The sequence below is a fragment of the Narcine bancroftii genome, chromosome 6 (assembly GCF_036971445.1).
Source record: "Narcine bancroftii isolate sNarBan1 chromosome 6, sNarBan1.hap1, whole genome shotgun sequence".
In the NCBI taxonomy this organism is placed as follows: Eukaryota; Metazoa; Chordata; class Chondrichthyes; order Torpediniformes; family Narcinidae; genus Narcine; species Narcine bancroftii.
The window spans coordinates 209,073,376-209,099,966 of NC_091474.1; the positions used below are offsets into that span (position 1 = coordinate 209,073,376).

Genomic DNA, 26,591 nt, shown 5'->3' on the forward strand with positions numbered 1-26,591 from the left:
TTATAAAATACATAGATTCTAACATAATCTGGGGATGGAGGTTACAGGTAATGGTACAATAAAGGTTATTAGAGTGACAGGCACTGGCTAATGTCTGACAAAGGCTTAACGTGGTATTAAATGGGGAAAAAGGGAACAATTAATTGTGGCATATGCTCTTAGCAACCATCTGGTATCCGAGGCTAGCAATGCCTGTTTATTTGAGTTGTGTGTATACAGGCTTATGAGCAAATAAGATCACTAAGTCTCTTTTGAGGAGGTAATAAATATAAACAATGGGAATGGTAGTGCATGTTACCAACCTGGACTTAAGTAATACATTTGACAAGACCCATAGTGATAGGCTGATCCATGGTGATTAGGTAGGTTGATTCAAGGTTGTCTTGGCCAGATGAGTCGGAGGACAGTGGTGGAGGAGTGTTTCCATGACCATTGGTTTTCCTCAGGGATCAGTGCTGGGACCTCTGCTTGTGGTATTTGTACAAATGCTTTAGATGAAAGTGGGGATGTCACTGATTAGTAAGTTTGCAGATGACACAAAAATGGGTGGAGTTGTGGATAGTGAAGAAAGCTGTCAAAGGGTCCAGCATATATCGGTCCATTAGGAATCTGGGTGGAGAAATGGCAGATGCGGATGGGTGCAAGTTTTTGGCTCCCTGAAAGTGGCAACACAGATTGATAGGACATAAAAAACAACGTATGGCATGTTTGCCTTCATTGCTCAGGACATTGGAGTATAAATATGTGATGGCATGTTACAGCAATATGAAAGATTGTGCGAGCCACATTTGAAGTACCATGTTCACTTCGTTACTACATTCCTGGGAAGATGCTGCAGCTTTGGAGAGGGGGCAGAAGGGGTTCACCAGGAATTTGCTTGAACGAGAGAATGTTGACTACAAAGAGGTTGGACAAACTTGGTGTGCTTTCTCGGGTGTTGGAAGCTGACGAGTGACTTCATAGAACACTACAGCACAGCATAGGCCTTTCAGCCCTTGATGTTGTGCTGACCCATATTCCTTAAAAAAAGTATTATCCCACCCTACCTTGTTCCCTCTTTCTTTCATCCATGTGCCTGAGAGTCTCTTAAATTCCCCTAATGTTTCAGCCTTCATCATCATCTTCCCTGGCAAGACATTCCAGGCACCCACAATGGTGTTAATAAAAACAACCTTCCTCTTGATGCCTCCCCTAAACTTCCCTCCCTTCACCCCTCCCGAATCCAGTGGCATGGTGATGTCCAAGAGGGCTGGGGGAAGTTCTGTTGCAGTGAATGGCCAGACCAAGTTTCGATGCAAGGGATGCCCTTTCCACACTTCAAGGTGTGTATTTGTTAGATGGCCGTTGACCCTATGAGAGGGCTCCTCCGCCCCTTGACAAGTCTTGTTTTTCATCCTGCAGGGTGTCTAGCCATCTTCCACACTAGGAGCCTGTGTAGTTGCCGACCATGCAACAGGTAGTACTGGGTTACGTGGTACCAGTAGCACTACAAGTGACCTGACATGTACATATGTCCTCTGGTATTTGCTGGCTCTCCACCCTTTTTATGCCCCTCATAATCTTGTAGACTTCTATCAAGTCACCTCTCATCCTCTGTGCCCCAAAGAAAAATAATTCTCAGCTCATCAGATTTGTTTCTCAATCCAGGCAACATCCTGGTAAATCTCCTCTGCACCCTCTCCAGGTGACCAGAACTGAACACAATACTCTAAGTGTGGTCTTATCACAGATTTGTAGAGTTGCAACATGACCTCTCTACTCCTGAACTCAATCCTCCTATTAATAAAGCATCCCTTAGGCCTTCTTAATTATATCCTATCATCCTGTGTGGCGACTTTGAGGGATGTATGGATTTGAACCCCACTGTTCATCCACACTCCTAAGTATCCAACCATCAATCCTGTACTCAGCCTTCTGGTTTGTCCTTCCAAAAGGCATCACCTCACACTTATCTGGGTTGAACTCTATCTGCCACTTTTCTGCCCAACTCTGCATCTTGTCTATATCCTCTTGTAACCTTTGACAACCATCAGCTCCATCCACAACTCTTCCAACCTATGTGTCAGATGCAACTTATTGACCAATCCTTCTACCTCTTCATCCAGGTCATTTATAAAAATCACAAAGAGCAGGGGTCCCAGAACAGATCCCTGTGACATTCCACTAGTCACTGACCTCCAGGAGGAATACTTTCCTTCCACTAACTGGTCTCTGCTTTCTTCCTACAAGCCAATGTTTTATGCACACAGCCACCGATCCCACACCTCATGACTTTCTGGATGAGTCTCTCGTGGGGGTCCTTGTCAAAGGTTGATTTAAAAAATGAGAAGCATAGATAGGGCAGTGTTTTACTCAGGGCAGAAATGTGAAATATTCAGGGTCATAGCTTTAAGGTGACAAGGGGAAAGTTTAACAGAGATGTGTAAGGCATGCATTTTTTTTTTACACAGAGAACGTGCTGCTAGTACTGATGGTGGAAGAAATGTGATAGCGATGTTTCAGAGGCATTTAGATAGGTGAATGTACGGGGTGTAGAGAGATATGGATCATGTGCAGGCTGACGGGATTAGTTTAATTTGGCAGCATGGACAGCACAGACATCATGTGCTGAAGGGCCTGTTCCTGTTCTCTGATCTGTTCTGAGTCAGCTCTTTTCATAGTTCACAGAATCATGTCATAATTCAGTACCGACTCAACTTGTTAACCAGTTTATATTAAATTCATTCATGTGAAAAGATCAAAGTGTCTTGCTCATCTTTAATTACCATTGAAAAGTGGTGAGCCACCTTTGGAAGCTGAACTCCTTGCAGTGAACGTATTTTCATCAGGGTGCAAAGAAAGAAATTTTAAGATTTTGACCCAAACCACAATGAAGAAATAGCAATAAATTCCAATTTGCTTGTCATATGATTTGGATATGTATAAATGTAGATCCCCACTCTCCTGCTGCATGGTCCTTTTTGGTGGTGGAGGGAAATTGTGTCAAAGATGACTTGATTTGTTAAATTTTGATTTTGAACACCCTGTAGCCATATGGCACCGGTAATTAATATTGATTACTGTTGGTGGACTCCCAAGCTTCTTAGAGTGTTGTTGAAGCAGATTAAGTAGCAAATATTCCATTACCCATCTGACCTTTGGCTTTGAGGAATCTGTGAGACCTTTTTTGGTACAGAACATCCAGTCTTTGATTCACACTTGTACGTGTAATATTTGCATTTTCAGTTTCTTAATTGACAAGGCTGGTATTTATTACCCACCGCTAATTGCTCTTGTGATGGTGGTAGGGAGTAAGGTAATAAGAGCTTCTTGTCATATACATAAGAACAATGGACGTATGGACCAAAATTCTTATTGGCTGCAGCCAAGTATGTACATAAAATATACCAACTACTATAGTAAATGTAAAATTAGCATGACATGGCAATACAGAAATACATGCCAATATAAAACGATAGATAAATATTCACAGCTGCTGTTAGTATGAGAAAAAAGTGACATTTTAATAATGCAAACTGATCCTTAGAAGGTTGATTACGATTAAGGTAGTATCAAGAGCTCTGTTCTCGCAGCTGCCATCAGGAAAGAGATATAGATGTCATAAGACTTGCACCACCAGGTTCAGGAACAGCTGCTACCTTTCCCCCATCAGACTTCTCAACAACAAACTCAATCGGAGACTCTTACTAAGACCCTGGACCCCTTTGAACTCTTACTTTATTGATCACTTTATTGACTTTTCTTTTTGTTCTCACTGTATTGCACAGTCAGTTTATTTACAGTTGTTATCTGCTACAGTTCTTTGTTTACATGCTTTCGCTGTGTACATTTCTTTTTGCACTACCAATTAGCGGTGATTCTGTCATTCCTGCAGGAAAAATGAATCTCAGTGTTGTATGTGGTGCCATATATGTACTCTGACAATAAATCTGAATTTGAAAATAAATCTGGATCTGTTCCAGGGAACTGTATAAGGGAAGGTAAATTGAAGGGAGAAGTCAGGGGTATGTTTTTTTTTACACAGAGAGTGATGGTGCTTGGAATACATTGCCAAGGATGGTGGTGGAAGCTGGTACTCAAGGGACATTTCAAAAACTCTTAGACAGGCACATAGATGTAAGAAAAATTGAGGGCTATGAGTATGACATAGGGAAGGTCTAGATTGTTGAGTAACCTTACATAGATTGGCATGGCATTGTGGGCCAAAGGGCCCGTACTGTGCTTTAATGTTCTATGAACTTAGAATGCTGAACTTCAGGCATGGGAATTTCTGCCTGAAGGTAGCAGCGAGAAGAGGAGACCAGGGTGATGAGGGTCCTTTACGATGTTGGCTGACCTTTGGAAGCAGTGTCTCACAAAGTTTCATTCACTGTATGGAAGGACAGTGCCCACTTTCTGCCACCTTCTGTGTTCCTGAGCACTTGGGTTACCAAGCCAGGTCGCGATGCAACCAGTCGATATACTTTTCACAGTAACACCTGTAGAAGTTCAATAGAGTATTTGAGAAATCTCCTGAGAATTCTTAGAAAATAGAGGTGTTGGGGGGCTGTGTTCATGTTTTGCTTTGATGTACTGGCTCCAGGCTGTGGAATCCCTGGATCCCAAAGGAACTGGAAAGCTGCCTGCTTCAACCGTTGTGGTCTGTCTGGTGAAGGTATTCTCACAATGCTATTGGTTTGTTCACTGCCATATGTATGTGGCCTGTACTGAATTAATCTCTCTTTTAATGTATATATACTTCCTGTCTAGCGACCTGTGTGACTTAAGTCCATCTGCACATACCACTGAAAATTTGTTAAAAAATTATAAAGAAAAAATATAATTTTTTTTGCGGTTTATGATGTATTTGACAATCTATAACAGGGATACAGGGCATGTAAGAGCCAAAATGTGCACACTTACCTTGTTAATCGGTGTCCCAGGGTCCATAGGCTGGGCATGGCCTTCTTGATTCCTGTGTGCATGTATGAGTTTTCGGTTGGCGCATTCATGAGTTAAGGGCACAAAACTCTCACAGATGCACCAATCAAAGACTCACGCACGTGTCAAGGAATCAAGATGGCCGCACTCAGCCTGCAGACCCCTGGGTGCTGACTAACAAGGTAAGTACGCAATTCCAACATACATCCATTGCGAGATATGACTGATCCTTCAGTCCAAATTACGGTCATAAGTCGGGGAGTACCTGTAGTAATAGGAACTGTGCAGTGGTTATTCCTACCATGGATAGTACTGCTATTAAAGCTGATATTTGGATGGTTGCAATTCCCACTGATCACTATGGCTGTTGCACTTCTCCATAATGTACATGAAAATTTGTTCCTCAATGTTCTTCTCAGTTGTTACTGGCCGATTAACATAGCCCTACAATGTAATTGAGTCTCAGTTTTTTTTAATTGTTTTGTCCTTGATCAGTTCAGGACATCCTCTAATTTCCAACAAAGCAATAATCTCTTTACACAAAACTGCCACTTCCCTTTCTTCTCTTCCCTATCTTTCCTGAACACTTTGCATTCAGGAGTATTTAATACTTCACTTTTCTTAGCCAAGCCTCTATTATTCCTGTGACATCGTAATCCCTTATGGTCCATTTCTGTTTTATTCTTGTTGTTTCTGATAGCATCTTGTAGAACCAAAAGGCTTGCTTGCCTATTATTGAATGCATGTGAATATCAGCATGTTTCCTTGAGTCACCTTTAGCCTTGACTTGAATAATGGACTTCTCTTTCTAAGAAGATTTGGTGAATAACATGTCTGTTTCATCACAGACACTGTGAAAATATTTTTTGATTCAAATCCATTTAATTGACTAAATTGCCATAAAGCAATTTCAACTCTAACTTTATCAGGTGTGTGTTCAGACCTCCGGTTTTCTAGTCTAATAACTTTGCAATTGGACTCTAATCACAGTTCAGTCACTAACACTTCAATCTCCATTTTGTCCAACAAACCTGCAAACAAAGTTAACCAGGCTCTTCACTCTCTCATTTACTTTAGTTGGACTACCCTTCAACTTCCAAGGGGTTGCCCCACCACAGAATCCACCCCCACTTCAGCACCTTGTGAAATGTAAATTTTGCCCATTAATAAACTTACAAGTTCCAAAGGTGATTCGGTGTTTTAAATTGTTATTCTGCACCATTTGGGTGCTCAAATGACAACACAAACAATTTCAAGAGCAGTACAGAGTCTGGATTCACTAATGAAGTGGATTACTTCTTTGACCCCTCAAAGCTTTGCCCTAATTTGTGAGGTTTGAGTTAGGAGTGCATTTGAATATCTTCTGCTGGATGCACTACCTTTGGGTCTCCAGCTGCTTTCATCCTACCTCCATCTTCAAGAGATGCCAGACCAGGCCAGTAAAGCAGCACCTTGTATATGGCCCCTCCACACTTCTTCCCAAGTCGTACACCATCATTCATTGGTGATAAATGGGATTGTAGAATTCTCATCAAACACCATTCCCAGATGTAGTTTAAGATCCGAGATAATTCACTGCCATCTTCTCTGAGCAACTAGGGAGGAGAATCAGAAAAAGCTTTCTGTTGTTCGGCATCTGGACTACACCTGGAGAGTAGCCACTTGAATGCATTACTGAAGGGCTGACAGCAACTATATGCCTTGCCTTCTGGAGAACAGAGCCGTGCAGAGAAACTGAAATGACAAAAGAGTAGGCTTTTGTTCTGAATGTGCCTGTTGCTATTTTTTCTGATGTAGAGGAGTTATTAGTTGTGTGAACTTCAGATTAGCCAATTCACCTTCAAGGGAGCCAAATTTTAACACAAGTAAATGAGAGAGAGAGAGAGAGAGAGAGAGAGAGAGAGAGAGAGAGAGAGAGAAAGAGAGAGAGATGCTGGAACTCTGGAGGAACACAATGTGAAAGACCCTGAGTAGGTCAGGCCAAAGGGGTCCAGGCTCGAAACATTGGTTACCCTTTACGATCTCGAGATGCTGTGTGACCTGCTGAGTTTCTCCAGCACTTTTGGGTATTGCAAGGCAATAAATAGTTGAAACAGTCAGAAACCCTTTAACGGGAAACAGGCTGCTGCCCTTAGAAATGACAATCTATTTTCTTCCATGGACGCTGTTTGACATGCTGAGTTCCTTCAGCATTTTGTGTTTCTTGGACTTTAACACAACTAGTTAAGGTGAAGAATCAATTTGGTAGAGCCTGAAAAAAAAATCAGTAAGCACAGCAGGGAGGAAGATCATGAAACAGCAGTGAGGATGGAAGTCTAATTTGATAGGTAGGTCTCCCACATGCTCATCACCCTGTCCAGGTTCTGTGTGAGGAAGGAATAGAGCTAAGGATCGGGATGGTAACAAGCAATTTCCTGGAATTTGGAACACCTAGCACTTTTATAAATGTAAAATCAAGCATGAAACTCATTTTGTGCACGGATCAATCGGATCCTGCCCACTTCCTGCTAGCGTCCTGCCTGGTGTGACACTGCACCAGGCATGTCGTGCCAAATTTTTCAGTGCCATAAGAACACCGAATCGGTACAGACTGCCATTCCCAGTGAAATTAAAGAAGGAGGCTGAAACCTGTGACCTTTGCTAGAGTTAATTTAAGAACGGTTTATCGCTCTCTTTTGATTAAAAAAAGACTCTGCTGACATCAGATCACATGACCAGGCAGCTTCAGAACTCTCCGCATGCTGCTCTAATATCCTCAAGTCCACCAAATGAGTTATGTGCGGCTGCAAATGCTTTCTCCGCTATTTAAGCTGCTGAAATGCTCTTGTTACAGGACTCTCCGGGTGTCACTGGACTCATTGCAATGGCAATGATCAGCAACTGTTTGGGAACCTTGGACAAGGATTAAAAGGCCTGCCTGTTTGTGAAGAGCCAACTTCTCATGTTTTTTTTTGCACTACTGATAAGTAGAAGTTCTGCCTGGCTCACAGGAAAAAGAATCTTGGGGTTGTATGCGAAGAATGTGCTCTGACAATAAACTGAACTTTAAACTTTAATGAAAACTGGCTTATCATAGGCAATGCATTTGTTTCCAAGGCTGTCATCATCGTAGCCATATCCTCGTAAATGAATTGCTGTCTCCACGAATCCATAGGATTTTTCTGAATAAACCACAACAGATCTTTGCCACCTTCTAAAAGATTAGAAGTGCTGAAGGACCTTTTTTTTGTGCTGTAATGTTCTATGGTTCTTACTGGGATCATTATTTGTCAAGAATTGATTTGACCTGCATTGATTTCAATAAAAAAGAGGAGCTATTTCACACAGTGAGGTTTATCAGCACTGCTGGATTCACAAGAGTGCAGGTAGATAGAGACTGAACTGATGTGCCTGTCGGACTTTCCTTTAATAGGCAGGAAAGGCTTCCCCAGATTTTCCTCACTGTCAGCGCCATACTTCCTCTTAGAGTCCATGTGAGAAAATGAACTGCAAGATATTTGCACTGGTCAGAGGAATGGTTCCTGGGAGACCAGGTCACCTGCTACCTTTCTGGTTTCTCACACCATGTTGTTCTGCCTCTATAGGGAGAGAACGCTACTACGACATGAATCACACATCGGTGTGAATCAGTGCACCTTTATCAGTACTTTATTGGAGTCACTAGTTATGTGGGAAGCCAGTCCTGCTGATAAATCTCACAACACTGGAATCCTTGCTCTCTTAATCCTGACATCCTAGTGCCTGCACCAGTCTGGATGTGCCCGCAACAGCATCTACAGTGACTTCATAATTGAACATGCAATCTGGCCATCTAGAGGTCGCAAGGAGCAGAAGAAAATGAAGAGTGTAGTTCTTTTCCTGAGAACCTGCAGGGATAACAGGTTCAGAGTTGGGGGGGGGGGGGGGGGAAGGGGGGGGGTTGGCGCACAGTGTGGCTGACCCTATTGAAAACCAATAACCTCATCTTCCAGCAGAGTGGAGAGGAAAGATGGTGATTACAAAGGCATTTGGGGTGTACCTTGCAATGAGCTGTGTGGTCAATTATTCAGGCAAAGTGGCCTTGTCCTTGGTGCAGTCAAAAAAAACATGATTGCCCAACCTCTAGAAGCCCTTGTGATACGTTATAATTTCTCAAGTCCACGTCTGCAGGTCAATATATACATTCCAGGTACAAACAAAAATCTCTTAAGTACTGAACTGTAGAATCTCTGTTTCTTGCTGAACAGTACTCAGTGAAAGGAAAACTGCCCCTCTACCATCAACTTTACTAAGATAAATTCCTCCTTTCAGGTCAGAATTCTGTTCCAAATTTTCACCTCTTGGACATCAATGTTTTCCAGTATCCACTGCAGCCAAAACAGCTAAGAATAATTGAAAGACTGTGTAGAGCACGTCGAAAGAATCAAAGACTTGTTGATCCAAACCAAGGCTTTTATTAACTAGAAGACTGGAGCGCATCACATGTAGGTCGACCAGTCCAGAATGATCTGGTCTGGCAAGGAGTAATCCTTTAAGACCTGCCAGTAGGCGTGGCTACACTCTCAACCAATCACAATCATGCTATATTACAATCTATGCATATACACATTGGTGATAGAATCTGTACTATCACATTCACCCCTTCTTTGAGAACTGACCCCGGGGTGGATGGAGGGCTGTTAAAAAAAAGAAAGAAAGGGCTGTAAGAAAGAAGGAGAAATAGAAAGAAAGGCTAGGGGCTGTACCGGTCAGGGGGCCTGACCATCTGGCGTGACCGCCGTGGTGCTGGGATGGGGTCGCTGGAGTCATGTCGCCGTCAGGCTCGTCGGGTGCGGCCACTGCTTCACTCAATTCCCCAACAGCGTTGTCGACAGTCTGGCCTCAGTTGGTGGGGTGATGCTGGTCCCTCTGTTCGAGCACATGACCTGGGGGAGAAGGATTTGGGGGAGGTTGGGTTGGAAGCACTGCTGGGCCTGATCCGGCTTGGGCTAGGTCCCTTACCGAGACTGTGTTCTCCCACCCGTCCGGGTACTCAGTGTAGGCATAATGCGGGTTCACATGGAGCAGAGTCACTCGGTCAACCAAGGGGTCATTCTTTGAGTACCAGACGTGGCATCGCAGGTGGACCGGCCCGGGAACCATGAGCCATGCCGGTATGGTTGTTCCCAATTTGCATTTCCTCGGGAAAGAGAACATTCTTTCATTGGGGTGGCATTGGTCGCGGTGCATAGGAGGGAGCGGATGGAGTGTAGTGCACAAGTGAGCATATCCTGCCAGTGAGAGGTGGGAAGACCTTTGGACTGGAGAGCAAGCATAACCACGTTCCAGATGGTGGCATTCTTTCGACATGCCCATTACCGCGTGGGTTATAGCTGGTGGTCCTGTTTGAAGTAATACCACGCTCCAGAAGGTACTGCCGCAGCTCCGCGCTCATAAACGAGGACCCCCTGTCACTGTGGAAGTAACTGGGGTAACCGAAGATGGCGAAGATGCTGTGCAGGGCCTCTATGACTGAGGAGGCAGTCATGTCCGAGCAGGGCACAGCGAAAGGGAAGCGGGAGTACTCATTGATGACCGTAAGGATGTAGGTATTATGGTTGGTTGACAGTAAGGGTCCCTTGAAGTCCACGCTAAGACGCTCAAAGGGGCGGGTAGCTTTGATGATGTGGGTGTTCTCTAGATGAAAGAAGTGGGGATTGCACTCAGCGCACACCGGGCAGGCTCGGGTCATGGAGTGAATCTCCTCGACCGTGTAGGACAGGTTGCGAGCTTTGACAAAGTGTGCAAACCTAGTGACCCCTGGATGACAGAGTTCCTCGTGGAGTCTCTGCAGCCTGTGCAGTTGTATGTTAGCGCAAGTCCCCCTGGAGAGCGCATCTGGCGGGTCGTTGAGTTTACCAGGCTGATACAGTATGTCATAATTAAAGGTGGAGAAGTTCGATTCTCCACCTGGTGATTTTGTCATTCTAGATCTTACCTCGCTGGGTATTGCTAAACATGAAGGAGACCGCACGTTGGTCAGTCAGCAGTGTAAAGTGCCTGCCAGTGAGGTAGTGTCTCCAATGACGTACTGCTTCGACTATGGCCTGGGCCTCCTTCTCGACAGAGGAGTATCGGCTCTCAGGACCCTGGAGGGTTCTGGAGAAGAAGGCTACCGGCCGACCGGCCTGGTTCAAAGTGGCTGCCAGTGCAAAGTCGGACGCATCGCTCTCAACTTGGAACGGGATGGACTCGTCGATGGCGTGCAGCGTTGCAGCAGTGATGTCCGATTTGATGCGTTCGAAGGCCGCTCTGGCTTCGGTTGACAGGGGGAAGAAGGTGGTCTTGATGAGTGGCCGTGCCTTGTCAGCATAGTGTGGAACCCATTGGGCATAGTAAGAGAAAAAACCCAGGCAGCATTTGAGTGCCTTCTGGGTGTGTGGGGGGTGTGGGGGGGAGGGTGCAAGTCCATGAGGGGATGCATGCGGTCAGGGCCTGGCATTAACACCCCGTTCTCCACCACGCAACTTAGAATTGCGAGCCAAGTGGTCCGGAAGACACACTTGTCAAAATTGTAGGTCAAGTTCAGCTGAATTGCAGTGTGAAAAAAATTCTCGAGGTTGGCATCATGATCCTCCGTGTCATGGCCACAGATGGTGACATTGTCCAGATACGGGAAAGTAGCTGTTAGCCTGTTCTGGTCCACCATCCGGTCCATTTCCCGCTGGAAGACTGCGATGCCATTTGTGATCCCAAAGGGTATCCTGTGTAATTGATACAGCTGCCCATTTGCTTCGAAGGCTGTGAGATGTCGGTCTTCTCGGCGGATCGGGAGCTGGTGATAGGCCGAATGTAAGTCAATGGTGGAGAACACACGGTATTGGTGGATCTGATTCACCACATCCGTGATCCGTGGAGGGGGTATGCATCCCGAAGCGTGAAGCAGTTGATTGTCTGGCTGTAGTCAACCACCATCCTCGGCTTCTCCCCGTTTTTAACAACCACCACCTGGGCCCTCCAGGGACTCAAGCTAGGTTCGATAATGCCCTCGTCCAGCAGTCTACGCACCTCGCTTGTGATGAATTTCCTGTCTTCTTAACTATATTGCTGGCTTTTGATGGCCACAGGGTTCCAGCCAGGGTGAGGTTTGCAAAGAGCGTTGGCGGAGCAACCCGGAGGGTGGAGAGGTTACAGGTGAGGTGTGTGGACGGGTGGCTCGGGCTACCGTGGCAGGAGGCTTCCGGGGTGGAGCAGTTACAGACAGAGAGTGGAGAGTGAGGCACCCCCAAGTGCAGGGAAATGGTTTGGAACTGGCACTGAAAATTCAGTCCCAGCAATAAAGGGGTGCACAGTTGGGGAAGGACTAATAGTTTGAAGTCTATGAACGTGATACCCTGGATTTTGAGGGTCACCACACAATACCCCTTTACCCCAGTCGAGTGTGATCTGGTCGCCAATGAAATCCTCTGGGCAGTGGGGAGAATAGCCAGTCCACAATGGTGGGCCAGGTCTGCGCGGATAAAACTGTGTCAGATAAGCAATTGGTACGATGTCCATGCACTTTAATCAGTTCCATTGCTTTTGTGAGGGGATGGGGGCAGTCCTGGTCTAGGGTTACTGATGTAGTGACTTGTAATGGGGGCAGTGAAGTCTTACGTGATGACGTCACGCAACGTGTGCGTGGTGATGTCACACAAACAGTTGGGCCGGTGCAGTCAGCGTCGAGGAGTTGGTGCTGCTGCCTGCAGCCTGCTGGGGGAGCCGGCCAGCTAACGGCAAGTGCTGAGGGTCGCTGCTTGCTGTCGGCGGTGGGGCAGTCAGTCGGGTGGTTGTCAGCGGTCACGATAGTGGGTACCAGGTTGGCAGTGTCGGTCGTGGTGGTGTGTCCCTGGTCGGCAGTGTCGGTAGCGGCATTGGGTACTGGGTCTGTAGCGTCGGTCGCGACAGCGGGTACCTGGTTGGCTGCCTCGGTGGTGGCGAGTTCTCGGTCAGCAGCGTCGGTATCGGCGATGGGTGTGACCTGTCCTTGGTCGGCTGCAGCGGTGGGTCCCTGGTTGGCATGTCAGTAGTGGTGGCGGCGGGCTCAGCGGTGATGGCGGTGGGCTCAGCGGTGATGGCGGCAGTGGCAGCGGCTGTTGAAGTCAGAGCTGGGGCCTGGTCGGACATTGCTTCTTGAGGGCGGGTGAAGCAGGCCAACGTCATTGCGGCGAGGGTGGGTTGTACCTTCCGTGCTTGGCACCTGCCCCGGGATGTCAGACGCTGCCGCGTGGTGGAGCCCTCGCTCTCATTGGATGAGAGCTCTGAGTAAGAAATGTTTGAATGGGAGGTTGGCGGTTGGGCTTCACACGAGGCACTGTGTTTGACAGACTACAGCAAAGTGGCCGTTTTTAAGGCACTTCTGGCACCTGGCTTTTCTCGCCAGGCACTGGGACCTGCTGTGCTTGTCCCTCCTGCAGAAATAACCCTTTGGGGTCGCATCAGGCAGCGAAGCGGCAACTGACAGGCCGTCGGTGTGCTGGAGGTAGTAGGGTTGAGGGAGGGCATCCTACTCACATCAGAGCATGGGGTCCAGTCCTGAGAGTACACGTCCATACTTAAGACCGCGTCCTCCATTGTCTCTGCGATCCGGATCACGTCTTCTAGGTTTTCTTCCCCGTGCTCTAGCAGATGCTGCCTATTCTCATTCGATCGGACCCCAGCCAAGTAGGCATCCCGAATGAGATCGTCTGTGGTCTCCGCATCAGTTCTGTCTGTGCAGGCACAGTCCCTGCCCATTGCCTTTAGTGCTTGAATATAAGCTCTATAGGACTCACCGGGCTGTTGCCTTCTTGTCGTTAGTTTGTACCGAGCGTAGACCTCTTGGGGACACCATAGTCATCAATATTAGTAGTCGATGGCTGTCCTCTATCACGGCAGTGTCAGAGAGTTGTATGTTTTGAAGCACCTCACCCAGTGCTTAAAGTCATTCGAGGCTGTAGCCGACTGTGGGTCGATGTTGAGGCGTTCCAGCCGTAGTGTACGCTCCAACCCTTTAAAACTTTCTAGTTAATAAAATTGTAGAGCACGTCGAAAGAATCAAAGGCTTGTTGATCCAAACCAAGGCTTTTATTAACTAGAAGACTGGAGCGTATCACATGTAGGTCGACTAGTCCAGAATGATCTGGTCTGGCAAGGAGCAACCCTTTAAGACTTGCCAGTAGGTGTGGCTACGCTCTCAGCCAATCACAATCACCCTACACTACAATTTATGCATATACACATTGGTGATAGAATCTATCACAGACTGAAACTCATTTGGTAGAGAGGATAATGTTTTCAGGCACTCAATTTCACTGGCATTCACTGATTGAAAAGTCCCTTTTGAAGCCCCAGTTGAGGTTATTTTTAAGCCATTCATCAATTTGAGTGTTTCAATCGATTCAGTGGGTGTAGAAGCATAGGTTCACTCAATTCTCAACAGTTCAACCTGTGCAAATGATACAAAGGTAGGTGAGGAGCAGGTAGTGCAGAAGAAACAAGGAGGCTGCAGAAGGACTTGGACAGATTAGGAGAACGGGCAGGGAAGTGGCAATGAAATATAATGTTGTAAAGTATACTCTCATGCACTTTGGTAGAAAAAAATGAACGGGCAGACTTTTTTTAATGGGGAGTCTTGTGCTGGATAGCCGGAAGGTAAACTTGTGTGTTCAGATGGTGGCAAGAAAGACAAATGCAATGCTGGCATTCATTTGAAGAGGAATAGATGTTGAGGCTTTATAAGGCACTGGTGAGATTTCAGTTGGAGTATTGTGATCAGTTTATTTGTCCTCATTCAAGAAAAGATATGCTGAAGTTGGAGAGGGCTCAAAAGAAGTTCACTCAGAGAATTGCAGGAATGAAAGGGTTATCATATGAGGAATGTTGGACAGCTCTTGGCCTGTATTTATTGGAATGTAGGAGAATGAGGGGGGATCTCACTGAAATATTTTGAATGTTGAAAGGTTTAGACGGTGTAGATGTACAAAGGTTGCTTTTTCTGGTGGGAGAGTTTAAGACAAGAGGGAACAAATTTAGGATTGAAGGGCATCTTCTAAAAACAGAAATGTTTAGGAATTTCTTCAGCCAGAGGGTGGTAAATCTGTGGAATTTGTTGCCACAGGCAGTTGTGGAGGCCAGGTCATTGGGTGTATTTAAGAAAGAAGTTTTTGATTAGTCAAGGCATCAAATGTTTATGGGGAGAAGGTCAGGCATTGGGGCTGAGTGAGAAAATGATCAGCTCATGATTAAATAGTGGGGTAGACTCATTGGGCTGATTAGCCCATATCTGCTTCTATGCCTTATGGACTTACATATGTGGTGGAGAAACTCAGCAGGTCACATAGGAAGTAAAAGATAATAATTTGGTTACTTTTTCAGATTTCTATTCCTGATGAGGGGTTCAGACTGGAAATGTTGATTACCCTTCACTTCCTATGCATGCTGCTTAGCCTGAGTTTCTCTTGACCTTAGCATTTGCAGAATTTCTTGTTTAACTGATCGCTGTGGAATCATGTTTCCCTGCACTCTATTTCAATAACTTCCATAAGGAGGTTGGCTCTAAGAGAAGGGGTACAATGGAATAAATTTTCCACGAAGGAAACCATTTTCAGGGCTGTTCATGGTAACTAATGCAAGCAGGCATGTAGGGGAGTCATGCATTTGGACTCATGGTCATGCGCATTGGTCTCCAGAGCAACATGGCATCAGGTGAGGTGATAATCTCCAAGAGGAAGCATCACTCCATTCAGGATTAAGAGTGACTTTATTTACATGGCACGTACATTAGTAGTCTTTTCAGATGAGGCGTAGCAGGGTTTATGACAGTTCCTGTCACTGCCACACCTGTATTGACTTAAATCTGGACAATGAGGAATGCTAATTACTTGATGATAAAGAGAATGCATTTCTGCAGTCCTGGTGTATGACAGTTACATAAATCATCAATATAAAGTCACGTCTTTAAATACCCTGGTTACCCTTACAAATGCAACCTTATAAATAGGTCTAGAGGTTGTCGCACTTTGTCACATTGTCACTTGCATGGATCAATTTGGAAGTACCATGGCTTCCAGAGAGTTATGGATTCCTGGCTTAGAACTATCTTCTACAAGAGCATGGAGTGCTTCTTACTTCCTGCCTTCCTGACAACATCCTCATCATCTTATTCTGCACCTTGATCAAATTGGTCACAAAAGCATTCAAGTTGTGGTTCTCCAAGCAATAATGATAGGTAGTCATCCCCTTGCCCTAGATTCCTTGTGCTACTATCACAGTTATTCTTTGATGCAACTCCCTTTAACTTGTTGATCTCACATAACATCTGGGTGCCCATCTGTTGTTGGTTGAAGCAACATTGCAATGATCTACATTGATATGTTTAAATTTTTTACATTAAAAAAAAAATCACAGCATGTTAGAAAATGATTCCAGCCATTGACACCCTTCAGCCCCATATGTTTTGGAGGATGGGGGGAGGGGGAACTGGAGCATCTGGGGAAAACCCACACAGGTCATGGGGAGAACATACAAAGTCCCTCAGATCATGGTGGATTTGAACCCGGGTCACTGGGACTGTAATAGCATCACGATAGCCACTAAGCTAACTCTGCCAAACCTTCTTCATTCCCTCTCTCCTGTCCCTTGCAGCTCATCCTCTTGAGTGGAAATGTGATTCCATCCAATGAAGAGTGTTCCCACTTGTTCTCCTAAACTCCATTTTAGCCGGGGCTCCTTGGCTCCAAATCCTGTCTTGATGTTGCAGGCAGGTACTCTCTGTTCACCTCTGTAATCCAACTCTTTTGCCCATGTGTGAACCAAGGCTGTGATGAGGTGAGGCGCTGAGTGAATTTTGCTGGGCCCAAACTGAGCTTCTGTTATTACAAGCTCCTCTTTCATTTAGTGACTGTCACTTTAAGGATTAATACAGGCTGCAAACATTCACAGCTTGTGGTGAGACTGCATGCCATCATCAAGTACAAACTGTAAATGAAGTGATGCTGATGGTGAGTGAGTGAAACACTTAAAGAAATTTGTGTGTTTGGGACACTTAAAGATACAGGCTTCGTTAATTGACCATCAGCCATCTAATGAAACAAAGGTGGAGTGGCTATGTGAAATGGACAATTCGGATGATTCTTCCTGTCAGGGGAATTATTGAACCACCATGGCCAAAGGAATAATCACTTTGATTGGTCCGTATCTGGTAAAAGAAGGAGGCGAATTCCTGCATTGGATCATGGCCATTTTGATGATAATTTTGACTGATCCCATGCCTGGGTTTTGGAAGCATCGTGGAAGTCACACATTTCGTTTTCCCCTATGCATGGAAAAGGAGAGTTGTGACAACTATTTGTAGGAAAGGACATTTCTCTGGAAGAAACTCAACAAGGATTTGTGAGTTTTCAACAGTCCAGTCACTCGGTCTCCCTCACCTCCTTCATAATTACTTATGTACATCAGTTTAAGAGTCTATGTTTCAACTATGGACTTCTAAGACTGGAATTTGGAATGACTTTCCATAATTGTGACTAGGCTGCAATGGTTTGGCACTTACTCACGTATATTTATGCATAGTTGGGGATAAATTTAGCGAAGTTGTTATTAGTAGTAGTTATTAGCAAATATATTGTTTTAAAAGAAAAACACCAAGTCTCTTGGTGAATTTCTATTGTTGCTGTTCTACGGCGTAACACTGTGAGCTCGTTGTTTCCAAGCAAGTGCTGCTTGATAGCATGACGGATTATTCCATTCATCACTTGCTGATGAGTGAAAGTAGATTACTGGGGTGGTAAGTAGCTGGACAGGTCATCCCTGGACAATTTTCTGGGAGATACTGAGGGAATATCAACCCAGATGATTTTGTATCTAAGCCACTTTCTCTTTGGTTTAAAATAACATCCTTATCCTCCACCTGTACTGCATCTTTATTTGATGCCTCTTTTACTCAGTTACTTTTTCCAAGCTGACAAACTGAACTGGAATTTATTCTACATTCCCATGAAAAATGGGATATACAGTGTGCTGCATCCACTGAGTGGAGTTTATATCACAGAGCAACACCCTGCTTCCATATTTTAGTGTTCATTAGTAGTTCCAATGAGCTGAGGACTGATAGCAGTTAAAGATGAGTGGGATAAACTCTGTTGCTTCACAGATGTCAGCTATTGTTGTCTTGCGGCTGTGAAGTCAGACATTCTCCTATCAAGAGAGCTCTCTTTCACTGCCCTCTATCCTCTTGCCCCTATCACTTCTCAGCTTCTCTTATACCCTCCAACCTGTATCCACCTATCACCTGTTAGCCTGTGCTGCCCCTCCCACACACCTCCACTTTTATTCAGGCACCTGACTGATGTTCAGCACTCCTGAGGAATGGGTCAGGCCTGAAACCTTTACTGCCTTTTACTTCCTATGAATGCTAAGTGGCCCGCTGAGTTTCTCCAGCACTTTCGTATTCTGTCTAGACCCTCAGTATCTGCAGATTTTCTTGTTTACCAGACATTCTGGTTTCTTTGCCAGTTGCGGTTTCACATCCGTATTCTACGCCGTGTGGTTCCAGTGCAGCACAACTGGTCTTCAAGGCTGTTAAGGATGTTATCTTGTCACTGCATGAAAAAAGGCACCAGGTTAGAGTGGAATTTGGCAGACTTTTGCAATCTTTGCAGTGCCTTACATATACCATCTTCCTTGCAATATATTTACTTTGAATTCCTTTAGTTTATCATGGCGTTCCTTCCTGTTAGGTTCATTTTTTAACTGTTGCCTCTTGATTCAGGAGGGACATTGCCCACATCATTTGACTGAGTGCTTGAGGGAAGTAATCACTTAGTATTTTACTTTTGACTCCATTAGTGCTGCCTTGCCAGAAATGATCCCTTATGAGGATAGGGAGAGTGGATGGCTACTCTACTCCAGAAAGAAAGCAATGCCAAAACTTGTACGCATGAGTACTATTATTCAGGCCATAGGTCAGTCATTGGAAAAACAAAATATTAGATAATTGTTCTCTTGCCAGTGGTGAAGCAGCTTATAGTTTTTTAATGTGAGAAATTGTCACATGTTGAAAGCAAACTTGGCGTTACATTCAGTCTGTCTGCGCAAGATGAGGCTCTGCACTTGTGTGCATGGCCGTCAGAGTGTTCATTATTTGAAGACATCACCATAATAGGAACTCTGAATGATAAGCTTTGCAAGATGAGTTAATATCAAAGATGGCAATCTATGTGGTTCGCACAGTCTCTGCAGAATGCCTGCCTGCTAGATTTGGAAATTATTTTTAAAAGAAAAGAATGTTAATGTTTTAATAGTACAGTTTAAAAACTCCTGTAATCCAGAATTCAAGCATCCGACAAAAAAAAATTGTGAAATATAAATAGGTTAAAAAAGATGGAAGTTTAAAATTGGTGCTTCTTGATGTTAGTTCACCAATCATGCAACCTCAAGCAACCAGAAAAATCACTTATCTGGCATCCAACAATCCTCATAGGTGCCGGATATCAAGAGTTTAAGCTGTATTTGACATCATGTGTTCTTGTAGCAAAATATGGTTAATCAAACGCATTCTGTCAGCCTTGCAACTGTTAAAGATTTAAAGAAACCATCTTCACCAGATTAGATTCAGCAAGTGGGATGCTCGTTCCAGTGGAAGCACTTTGAAAATGTCTGTTTGTCAAAAGAATCATATTTACTTGCAATACAATTTCCCCTTTAACTGACATCTTTAAATATAAAAACAACTTTTCTCTGCCACATAGTGTTTGTGTCATAGCTACTGCTTTGCAGAGAATCTGATTAAACTCTGGGTAGGTGCAATGCATTCTCCAACTACAGGGTGGAGCTGTTCTGTGAATTTGTAACGTTGTTACTGCACTGCCATTTTGTGTTGGTTTTCTGATCAGCATGAAACTTTTAAGCACGGTGTTTTTTAAAAAAAGTTATCATTTGGGAGGGGAAGTTGGTTTGGAAATATTTATTTCATTTGTGGGAGCTATCTTACAGATGCAGAGACCTGGGTTTAATCTTGACCATGTACTCCAGAAGTTTCTTCTGGCCCTAAAGTTCCCTCCCACCTCCCTGAGGCGTGTAGGTCGGGAGGGTAATTGGGCAATTGTTTCCATGTGTTAGTGAGTGGTAGGATCTGTAGAGAGAGTTGATTGAAATATGAGAAGAATAAAACAGGATGAGTGTAAATATGCAATACACAACCGTGTTGGAGAAACTAGGCAGGCTATGCAGCATCTATAGTAACCAACGTTTCGGGCCTGATCCCTTTGTCAGGTATTTAAAAAAAACAGGCAGGCACCTGAATGAAAAGGTTGGCGGTGGGTGGGGGGGAGGGAGGGGGTTGCGGGGAAGGAGAGGGGTTGTGGGGAAGGGGAAGACTAACAGATAAGAGATCATAGATGGATACAGGTGGGAGGGTAGAAAATTTTTAAAAAGCTGAGATGTTAGGGGGAAGAGGTAGCTCTCTGATAGAAAGAAGGGAAGAGTGGGGTGTTGAAGGAAGCGGGCAGAGAAAGAAACAGGAGGGAGAGTTAATGGAATTGAAGATGTCACTGTTAATGCCGCAAGGTTGGAGAGTGCCCAGATGGAATATAAGGTGTGGTTCCTACAATTTGCAGGTGGCCTTAATTTGGCAGTGTAAAGGTGTGTTGGATGCTCAAAACAGACCCAGTACCAAAAGATCTGTTTCCGAGCTTTGTACGTCTATGGAAATTACACTGTTCCGGTAGCTATCCGAGTATACTGAGCTCTCCTCTTTCTTATCCACTTACACACAACAGATGCAAAAATAGAGTGAATATTCTCCGGTTCCCCTTTCTGATCCACATTACCTTTTCTGCTTGCAGACGCTCCTCTTTCTCCTGCTCATGCCACTAAGTTAATGTGAGTGATGAGCTTCCGCTCTAATTCGTTTCTGGATCCTACTGTGCTCTGAATGTGCGTGGTTTTAATTCTAAACTCTCTAGTTCTCAGTCTGCCTCCCTTTCTTTACCAATCTGCCCCTCATGGCCTCATTCTTCCCACTGAGATCAGTAGAGGCCCACTGGGCCTCTTTTTGCCCTTTGGTTTTCCCCTTCTCTTCCTCTCTCATCCTTGATTTCCTATGCAATCCCATACCCTTTTTTAAATCTCCTGTTTTTTTCTGCCTCCAAATGTTCCAGTCCCTTCAGTCCTCCTCTGCTTTACCTGTCCAATCTCCTCTTTGTTGTCACAGAAGTGTGAGAGGTCTGACGATTGCACTAGAAAGCTGAGGAAACCTCTGGAAGCTATGGTTGCAGTTATGTGAGGGCTTGAAGAGGCCTTTTATATGGTTGTCATCTGTCACAATGTATCTATTCTTCATGATGTTGCCAAGATCCATAGATCTTAAAATGCCTCAGGAGCCTAATTATATTTTTCTCTCTTCTCTCATAGGTAGCATTCTTGAAACTGGATTGATGGTAGTCGTTACCGGATCGGAAAAATGCTTGGATTAGGAGAGACTTCAGACGTCTATAAATCAAGTTACAGGATAATAAAGAGGATTGGCTTAAAAAGGAATTGTTTAAAAATAGTGGCATCTGATATCATAAACCAGTGGAACAACTTATCGACAGAACTATGATCTCAGCAGTTAAAAGAAAATTAAAAATAAGAGATGGAGTAAGGTAATGTCTGACCTTTTAGGTCCACTTTTCTATCCACTTCCATGAAACTTGGACAACTATTGTCAGATTTTATTATACAGGTTGTACCTCTTTAATCTGGTGACATTGGGACCTGGCCATTGCCAGACCACAGAAAATGCCCAAAAACAAAAATTAAATATACTGACCGCATAGCTCTTTGCATCACTCTGCGCCCTTGAGCCGATCCTCTGAGCTGGATGATAGGTTAGACATGTTCTATTAAAACTTGAGCCGTGCAATTTGCCTAAAGTTCTGCCTTGATGTCAATCCGATCTCAGTGTGTAATGTTCGCAGCTGGATGAATAGGTGGGTTTGGAACACAACTTTAAACTGTGCAACCAAGAGAAGGGAAAAGAAAGAGAAGAGTTCAAATACTGCAAAAGGGCTTTGTGGAACCACCAGCACATTGTTGGCACATTAGCGCTGCTAACAGCACTGCCCTGGTGCCAGATCCACAAACTAATGGCGGCAGATTCAAAGCATTCCGGGCCACGGGAGTTGCCGGACCACAGTTGGCCAGATTAAAGAGATACAACCTGTACTTCCATAATAAGTTAACTGGATGCTAGAAAGATGGAATTTTCAATTGACCAATCTCGAAATTATCCAAATTCTCACAATGTCTAGTTTATAGTTGGCTTCTTTTTAAAGATTTGTAAATGCGCTAATGTGACTCTAACCATCTGGATAGGCAAAGAACCCTTTTGAAGAATGAAAGCCAATAGCACAAGGCGACCATTTTAACCTTAGAGATTTGCTAATAAGGATCATCAATCACAGAGGCTGGAAGGGATCCATTTCTGCTATTGGGAGTAGCTGTGCCAGATTTGAAAGTTCCTACAAAAACCTAAACGTTCCCCTGCCCTTTGTGTAGACTTCTCCCATCTGCTTTCGGTTTAATCCCGAGGTGTTCCCCAGGGTATGAAAGAGTTAAAGATATTCCTTTTGCTACCGATTTATATGTGAACTGTTCTGAACTACTATGACTTGCAGTCTTTTTTGGATTTATTTTTCCTCGAGTTTATATGAATATTTCTGTTTATGCATTCTTAATGACTTCAGTGTGGATCAAGGAAGGGATTTGTGAATTTACATCAGTACATTTATTTAATCATCAATTGTGATCTATTACGTATGTCAGTTATTACTTTGCACTTTGAGTCTTTATTATGGACTTATATAGGCAGAGCAAGCTACTGAGGCTCTGTACATTTCACCATGCTCATCACCTTGCCATATCTAGAGGCCTGTAAGTAAACATTCTACATCAATATATAAGAAAAAGAAAACAAGAATTCTTCAGCACAGAATGCTTTAATTTTTCAATTTATAGTAAATCAAATGATAACTAATACGATGTTCCATATGGGGGGCAGATCATCTGATCTAAAGAGTTTGCCCTATCCTGATACGATACAGCCACATGCTTCAGAGGCAAATCTTTGGCCAAGTTAGAGAAACTCTGGGGAGGGGGGGGAATATTGCTTCCTGCATCCCGCTCACCGTCACATTGCCTGCAAAAGAATGCAGCCACTCCCTATTCCAGATCTTATATTGTTAACCTCTCGTTACTTAAAATGCCCTCCTCTGTGAAACTGGTGCAGCTCGCATTGGGACTGCAGCCAATTTATCTTTGCCATGTAGTCTGGTAATCTGCCTTTTTAAATAAACATTTTTTTGAAGGAGGTTCTTTGATGTGTTTGTTCGCTGCTTCATTCTTTTCCCCCCCCCCCACCCCCCCAATCCAATTGATCTAATTCAATTGAATAAAATATATTCATTATTAACACTGTGTTCCTTAAAGGAAAATTATGTCACTGGCTCAAGCTCAACTACAAATTAGTTGCTTTAAAATCGGGCATCACTTCTGCGGGGCTTGGCCATCCTGGCTTGTTTAGAGATCAGCATGCTACAATGTTCCTATGTGCAAAGTCATGCCAAAACCTAGCATACTACCTGATTTATGTGATATTATCCCTGCCATATGAATGAGAAGCCACTTTGCCTTTACTAATTTATCCATAAGGTTTCCCAAACTTCATCGTTAATGGCTACACTTGTTAGATTGATTTAGTTTAGACACATTGTATGTCTGCTACTGAACTTGTGTCATTATCTTCTCAAAATTGGCTTTTACTTACTTTATGTTTGGACTAAACTCCCAACTCAAAAATCATAGTTCTAAATCATCTGCAAGATGTTAATGGTCCTTTTAAAACTGTCATCCAAATAATTTATAGCAGACAACAATTGAAATTGCACCTGGAACTCTATTTGTGGCTGGTCTCATCTTGTTTGAAGATATCCCATCTGCAACCAGTTATCTCTCCACAACAATGCCTGATCATCCATTCTGGTAATCTGCTGCATGACACACTATCAAGAGCTTTCAATGTGGATCAACTACCAGACCTTTAGTTTACATTAATCAAATAACTTTCCAAAAGTTGGATAAGTTAGCCGCAAGCTCACGAGAATGTTTGTCAATTGCTGTGTGTTTTTAGTTTAAGAAATAGGCAGGTTGAATCATGTATCTAGATGCGATGCTTTGATGCTTCCAATCTGAAAAATAAAAACTTTCTCAGTGTCAAGTAAATAGTTCATACTGCACGCTGCATGTTTAAGATGAACACAAAGTTCTATTCAGTTTTTGGCTTGTATTGACCAGTTCCCAATGTTGCATACACTTTCCTTTTGGAATAATAATCTCTGTGGTTTGAGTGCCAATAATTTGTGAGCTGCCAAGAGCAATGAGTTAGTGTTCCTTTTGACAGCTTGCAAAGTCCCTTTTCTCAGTTGTAATTCATGTGTTGCAAGGTGAGAAATCTGTAGAACGGTTCATTGTGGCCACCATCAAAGGAGCTCTCCAAATGATATGAAAATAAAATAATGGTGGTACTATTCAGAATATCTGATATAAATTGTGTTGAAAATAACTTGACATTTTGGTTTGGCAGATGGTTCTGATGTGTTGCCTGAACATCAAAAATGATGCAGAAAAAGTGGAAAACATTGTATGTGTAGTAGTGTTTCAAATAGACGCATCTACACGAGTTTCATTCTTTTCCAATGGAAGGTAACCTTTGTTATTTCATCTTTACTTTGAAGGTGCCTGGGGGATGTCCACTTAAGCCAACCAACAAACTGCTGATAAAAGTTCTGATTCACTGTTACTCCTTTGGTGTTGGTGCTGTTAGAATCATCCAAACAATGGGAATTAATTTTATGCAGGGCATTCCCAAGATTAAAGAATAGCTTAATGAGTGATGTCAGTACACGTACAAATAGGATGTTAGCTTCATTCATGCTCTATGGGGGCTCTACGGCCTGCTGGGGGCCACAAGTAAAAGCTTTATTTTCTTTTCACCTCGCGTAACTATTTTTAAAATTTAATCGGTAGGTGAGAAGTATGGATGGAACCAAAACTTGACAGCTTCACAGGGAAAGGGGCCCATAAACTTTGGCTGGGGTATCGTGGGTGGGGCATAGCTAGAAGAAAAAAGTTGAGAATGGCTGTTCTAAGCCACCAGTGTGTACAGCACCAGTTCCATTGGAGGTCAGTCCCTCCCTACCACCTCTGACCCCACAAAATGTTGTGAAATTGGCGGCAAATAAATATGCCACATTGTTAGAATGGTTTCATGTTTTTTCCCCCCAAAATAACTTTATTCATAAAGTATTGTATGTACAAAAATTACAAGAAAACAGTATACTTTTATATTCAGTCTATACATTCAGAATCAGAATTTATTGTCATGAACGAGTCATGAAATTGGTGGTTTGCAGCAACATCGTAGTGTAAACATTCATAATATAACCATCTTATGACATTAATCTTTAAAAACAATTAAAATAATAGTGCAAGGTAAGTAAGGCAGTGTCATTGATTCATTGATCATTCAGTAATATGATGGCAGTGGGGAAGAACTTGTCCTTGTGCCGTTGAGTGCTGATCTTTAGGCTCCTGTACTTTTTCCCTGATGGTAGCAGAGTGAAGAGGGCATGGCCTGGGTGGTGGGGGTCTTTGAGGATAAAGGCTGCTTTCTTAAGACACCGCCTCATGTAGATGCCCTCGATGGAGTGAAGTCTGGTGCCTGTGATGTTGCAGGCCAAGTTAACAACCCTTTGGAGTTTTTTCTTGTCCTGAGGGTTGGCACCTCCAGACCAGGCAGTGATGCTCTCCATGGTACACCTGTAGAAGTTTATGTTTTAATGTCCCATGCATTTGTAGTGTAAGCACATTTTGTGTCCAGAGCATCATTGCCATTTGTGACCTTCTGGGACAATGCAAACTTCAAGTGTTTGAGAGACTTCTGCACAGGATTTTCCCCTCAGTATCTAGTGGCAGAAACCTCTTACACCGTCGTCCCTCCCCATAGGTCCTTTGCGTCGACTGCAAGAATCTTCAGTTCATCCCTTTGCATGTACTGCAACCTGAAATGTGCCAGTCGTCAGTATTCCCAAACGCCTATCTCATTGTACTGGAAAAACAACAAGCTTTGGGCAGACTGAAGTGCGACTTTCCACAAGTAGATGATCTGCTTGTAGTGCTTGATGTTTGTCTTGGCATGTGTCCCCAGGAACAGCCGGGAAATGAGAGTCTCTGAGATTGAACCTCAACATCCTTTTCCAGATTTAAAAAAATGCAAATGGACAGTCCAAAAAGACCTGGATAACCATCTCCATATTGCAGCTGTCCTGAGGGCAACGTACATTTGGAGTGAGATTCTCACAGTGCTGGAAAGATCTAACAGGAAGCTCGGAGAGGTCTTGGTCCTTTTGCTGGTGAGTCCTAGTATGGAGGCATTCTGCTCTATGGTTTTGATAGCTCAGGTAACCAGGACACATTGAGTTGATTGCTGGTTGATTGTCTTGTAGTCAAAAATGGTTTTCAGATAGGACCATTCCAGAAAAGATTAGTAGTGCAGCAATGTCTGAACGGTGTGAATACAGGAATTTCAGCCTTCAATACAGACTTTCTGTCTAACCAGACAGCAGAAACACACAGAACATCCACTGAGGAAGAGA

The 26,591-nt window shown here is 43.8% G+C and overlaps 1 protein-coding gene across 3 annotated transcripts in view; it reads left to right on the top strand.

Annotated features, from left to right (window-relative positions):
* LOC138737014 (gap junction beta-7 protein-like) overlaps positions 1 to 23,248 on the top strand; it is a 245,019-nt gene extending 221,771 nt beyond the window's left edge. For all 3 annotated transcript variants that reach the window (XM_069887376.1, XM_069887378.1, XM_069887377.1), the window contains one exon: positions 21,310 to 23,248. In XM_069887376.1, coding sequence (XP_069743477.1) covers positions 21,310 to 21,333 — 24 coding nt within the window. In that variant the 3' untranslated portion in view covers positions 21,334 to 23,248. The remainder of the gene's footprint in view (positions 1 to 21,309) is intronic.
* The last annotated feature ends 3,343 nt before the right edge of the window (positions 23,249 to 26,591 follow it).